This window comes from Scylla paramamosain, chromosome 30 (genome assembly GCF_035594125.1).
Source record: "Scylla paramamosain isolate STU-SP2022 chromosome 30, ASM3559412v1, whole genome shotgun sequence".
Taxonomy (NCBI): Eukaryota; Metazoa; Arthropoda; class Malacostraca; order Decapoda; family Portunidae; genus Scylla; species Scylla paramamosain.
Window position 1 is genome coordinate 18,564,115 of NC_087180.1, and position 5,000 is coordinate 18,569,114.

The following is a 5,000-nucleotide window of genomic DNA, read 5'->3' on the forward strand; positions in this document are numbered from 1 at the left end:
ATAATTCTCTTAATGTACGGGACACGCTTGGCTAAATGACGCGGAGAGAGAGAGAGAGAGAGAGAGAGAGAGAGAGAGAGAGAGAGAGAGAGAGAGAGAGAGGATAACTACCTTTACAGTTAAGGAATTACTGTCTTGCTTGTTCGCTCCGCTTTACCAACCTACTCAAGTCCTACATACGAGAGGAGTCTGCGGCTTCAAGGACCTATTGGAACCCCTAGATTCAAGAGGACCTAACAACATTTGCTTGCAACTCGCCACTTTGAGTTTATCTGTGTGGGAAGGAAGGAAGAAGAGAAGAGAAAGGGAGGGATGGAAGAAGGGAGGAAAGGCAACATGATCATGAATAAGTATAGAAAGGGAGGGAAGAACATGATGTATGGAGGAAGAACGGGGAAGAATGGAGGGAAAGAAGGAAGGAAGGAAGGAAGAAAAGTTTACGGTGCAGTACAAAACCAGAATCAGACCAGCCAGAGAGAGGCGCGGCTACTCACAGGTCATGTCGAGGGTGACGCTGGTGATAAGCGGCGCCGTCATGTTGGTGTTGGCGGCGCGGCAGGTCAGGGTGCGGTGCAGGTCCCGTCGTGTGAGCGCGGGCACCTCCAGCCTGTTCGCCACCAGGTCAGGCGTCACCACCTCCGCCACCACGTCCAGGTACGCCTCCCCCTCCAGCCAGAGCACGGTTGGGGGCGGGGAGCCTCCAGTGGCGCGGCAGGTGAGGCGAAGAGTCTCCCCCTCAGTGAATGGCCCTACCACGCTGCGCGCTACCACCTCCTGCTCCGTGTACACCGCCAGGCGACGCGGCGGCACTGCGGGGAAAGGCAAGAGTCAAGGACGAAATGAATTAAACCTGTGAGGGTCATTACACCTCTGTCACCTTTGTACTCACCCTCTCGCCATATTCTCAAGGCTGTTTCTTCTTTCCACAATGTAGAATTCTTGTTAATATGTCACTAGAAATGTAAAAACACTCTCAAAAATCCGTGTCACTTCAACTAGAGGCTTTTGAAAGTAGTGGAGGTGCGGCCAGAAGTGTTTCAGACAGGCAGCAACAGGCAACAGCAGGTAACAAGGCGGAGCAGTGCGTGACAGCCTCGTGAGATCCCCAATATTCATAAGTCTCATGTAAAGGATATTTTTCTCCACTGCTAACCCTCCTCCTCACCTCACCTCTGTCCCTCGCCGCCTCCCGTCACCTGTCATATTCCTGCATCCACCAGTTAAACCCTTGCCCTGTTCCAGCTCCTTCTCCCGCAGAAACCCATGTCCTTACCCTATCTTGCCCCTATCACATCTAAAAGTTCTATTCTATCCTTGTTCCTTCCCTCTAAGACTCCAGTCCAGCGTTCGCAAGTCTCAAACCACTATCGTTCCCCTGCTCCCTGTCACTCCTCCCACCAGAGTCCCGTTGTCACTGTTCACCCCAAAAAGCCAAGCCCTGTCCATATTCCTTGCCTCTAAAACTCTGCCTTGTCCTTTGTTCCCCCCTCCAACCTGTAAGTCCTGTCCTGTTCCCCTCCAGACACCCCCTTCTGCACCCTCTCTACCTCTCTCTCCCTCTCTCTCACTCGCTCATGGGTAAAATCAAGGTGCATTAGGGGGTGGAAAAAGTGGGGACCCGCGACCCGACTCTCCCTGGATATTTTCCAGATAATTGTGAGGTAGTGGCAGGGACGTGGTGAGCGGGATGGGTCGGCGCCCCCCTTCACGAGGATATTAGGGCATAACCGAGCTCCTGCCACACGGGTTTCAGTCCCCCACAATGCAAGGGAGCGGGAAACGAGTGAAGAATGGAGCAGCAAACACAGGCTTACGGTTATGAGCAGATGATCCGCGGAGACAAAAGCGAGAGGGATACGATGAGGGCTGTTAGGTGGTGGTGGTGGTGGTGGTGGCGGTGGCGGCGGTGTGGGAGAAGGGAATGGGGAGAAAGAAGAGGTGGAGGATGAGGAGGAGGTAACGAAAACTAGTAACAGAAGTAATTTCTTGACGCTACCATAGCTGTTACTACTACTACTACTACTACTACTACTACTACTACTACTACTACTACTACTACTACTACTGCTGCTGCTGCTGCTACTACAACTACTACTACTACTACTACCACCATCACCAAAGTCCTCCTCCTCCACCACCTTCTCCTACTACTACTACAAAACCACACCTCATCCAGCTGCTACTACCACCACCACTACCGCTACTACTACTGTTCCCACAACCACCATCACCACAGCGTCAAGAACAGAGCCTCTCCTCCTCCTCCTCCTCCTCGTCGGGGTGAAGAAGAGGAGGATATTAGGTCGTACCATTGCCAGGCAGGAAACAAATGCAACAAGACCATGAAGACGTGTGGGGCGAGGAACCTTGGGGTCGTGGGTGAGTCGTCCGTCATGTCAGGAGGAGGAGGAGGAAGAGGAGGAGGAGAAGACACCCCCACATCTCCTCCTCAAAGAAAAGGCCATTTTTTAAACACTTTCCTACGGTTTCAAAACATTCTTCCTCCAGCTCCGTTTTCTGTTGTACGAGACGGAGAGATTATATGGGGAACTGAATGAAAAACGACACAGAAAACGAGATGTATGTACGTGACCTACATTAGCGAGAAGGGGAGATAAAAAAAACGAATAAAAAAAAAAAAAAAACTAAAATACATGTGGAATAAATGGAGAATATAAATAACTTAATAGATAAAAGGGAAAGATGAATGGGTTATAATTTCCTTGATGTCATTTCCTCCTCCTCCTCCTCCTATTCCTCCTCTTCCTCGTCCTTCACCTCCCTCCAGCAGACGAGGGTACTACTACTACTACTACTACTACTACTACCACTACTACTACTACAACTACTACTATTACTACCCTTCCCAGCCTTCCCGATATGTCAGGGAGGTCAGAGGGATTAAACAATATATTTGGAGCCGTATTAATTAAAACGTATGCATTATCTTACTCTCCATTTATTATTTATCTGTAATTATGCAAATCTCAAACTAAATTACTTAGGCAGTGAGAAAATAATTACCCAATCACCGTCGTAATTTCTTGTATGATTATTATTATTATTATTATTATTATTATTATTATTATTATTATTATTATTATTATTATAATTATTATTACTTTATCTCCGGTCTCTCTCATATGTATTATTGTTTTCTTTGGATTTCACTTTTATTTCCATCTATCATTTTCTTCTTATTATTCATTATTATTATTATTCATCATGGCAGTTTTGTTTTTCTCTCATTTTCCTTCGTTTCGTGAATTCCGTTGCTTAAATTTTCGCTCAGATCAGTAATTACATCTCTATTTCCCATTTCGCTTCGCTCCTCTGCCAATTAACAGCGCTCGCCTGTGCTGTGTGGCGAAACTTTGATCTTTGAACGCTGAAACTCGCCCTTATTTAAATGAAGTGTTCTGCATCTACTTATCACCGACACACACACACACACACACACACACACACACACACGGGTAGCTCTCTCTCTCTCTCTCTCTCTCTCTCTCTCTCTCTCTCTCTCTCTCTCTCTGGTTGATTTCACAGCTGGAAATAACACTATCATCACTACCACCAGAGAGAGAGAGAGAGAGAGAGAGAGAGAGAGAGAGAGAGAGAGAGAGAGAGAGAGAGAGGCACTTACTCATTTCCTACCTGTACGTACATTCTTTTTAGTCTTCAATTTTCTCAAAGGCGTCTGGAGTTACAATATATTCACGCAAGACCCCACAAAGTTCCGCTATATTTCAGCCTTAATGTGAGTTCTCCCTGCGGCGGCGGCGGTGCTGGTGGCGGTGGTGGTGGTGGTGGCAGCGACCGTGCATTACAGCCGCCCATCTTCGCCGCCTCACCGCTGCTGGGGCGCCGCGGTGATGCCCAATGAATATGGATGAAGAGGTACGAATGGCGCTGAGAATTGAGCCGTAAATCTAAGCGGGAGATGAAGTGTAAGAAGGTGAGGGAGGAAGGGCGTGTGTGTGAGGCGAGGCGAGGCGAGAAGTGAATAGAAGTGAACCAAAGTGAACGAAAGTGAAGCAAACGTGTCTTGGTACGGTTACTTGAATAAGGTTTTTGTTGACATTTAAAAGCCGGTTATCATTTACTTCCTTCCATGTTTTAAAAAGGCCATACAAGCTTTTTATTCTTCTTTTTTTTTTTTTTTTTCAAGTAAGGTCTAACTTAAAGTGTATGAGGTATCTGGTAACACTTAAGGATAGTTACTGCCTATTTTCATGCTTCAAAAGGACCGTAAATGTTCCCTCTTTTTCTTTTCACGTTCAGACTAAATTAATAACAATAATGCTTACAATAATGTCTGCTATATGCTGCTTGCCTTATTTGTTCATGGATTTGTGGTCAATATCTACCTACTTATCTATCTATCTATCTATTCATCTATCGATTTACAAGTTAGTGATGGTGGTGGAAGTGATGGTGGCAATGATCTTAACCTTATTACTCAATTTTTCTTTCTTTTCATTCGTAGTTTTCTTAGTTTTCCTAAATAACACTTCCAGAATAGCCCAGTTTCCTAGATAACATGATTAATCCACTCTCTACTCTCAATATCTTTTAGGAAGGTGATTTTCCTACATTATCGGACGGAAGATAAGTCAACAGAACCATTTCCTACAGGCTTATACCCAAATGGAATCGGAATTAACGTTTTTAAGCTTCGTAAATAGTGCAGTCTACCTTTAACTCATTTTTTTGGAGGGCGATTCCGTTTTCTACAGGAGAGACGCCAACCGTTTTGTTTCTCTCGTTCCTCTTAGGCTTAATTTTGTGTGGAATACGAATAGGTGTTCTCGAGTTCCCTAAATACTATCTATTTTCTGCAGTGAATTTCTTGTAGAAGTGTAATATACTTTTTGTAGGGGGTAGGCCTATTGCGCTGTTTTTATTTTTGTTTTGTAGGCTTATTCTTGTACGAAGTTTGAATTAAGTAGTTTTAGACTCGGATTTGTGTTTTTAATTTTTTGTGTGTGCTTTATTTATTT

General features: G+C 45.3%; 1 protein-coding gene across 1 annotated transcript in view; it reads right to left on the reverse strand.

Moving 5' to 3' along the window:
* The window catches only part of LOC135116092 (nephrin-like), a gene marked incomplete at its 5' end in the record, with an annotated part of 35,250 nt that overhangs the window by 16,470 nt on the left and 13,780 nt on the right, over window positions 1–5,000 (reverse strand). Inside the window, one exon of the mRNA XM_064033302.1 lies at window positions 495–809. Within this exon, the coding sequence (XP_063889372.1) occupies window positions 495–809 (315 nt within the window). The remainder of the gene's footprint in view (window positions 1–494; window positions 810–5,000) is intronic.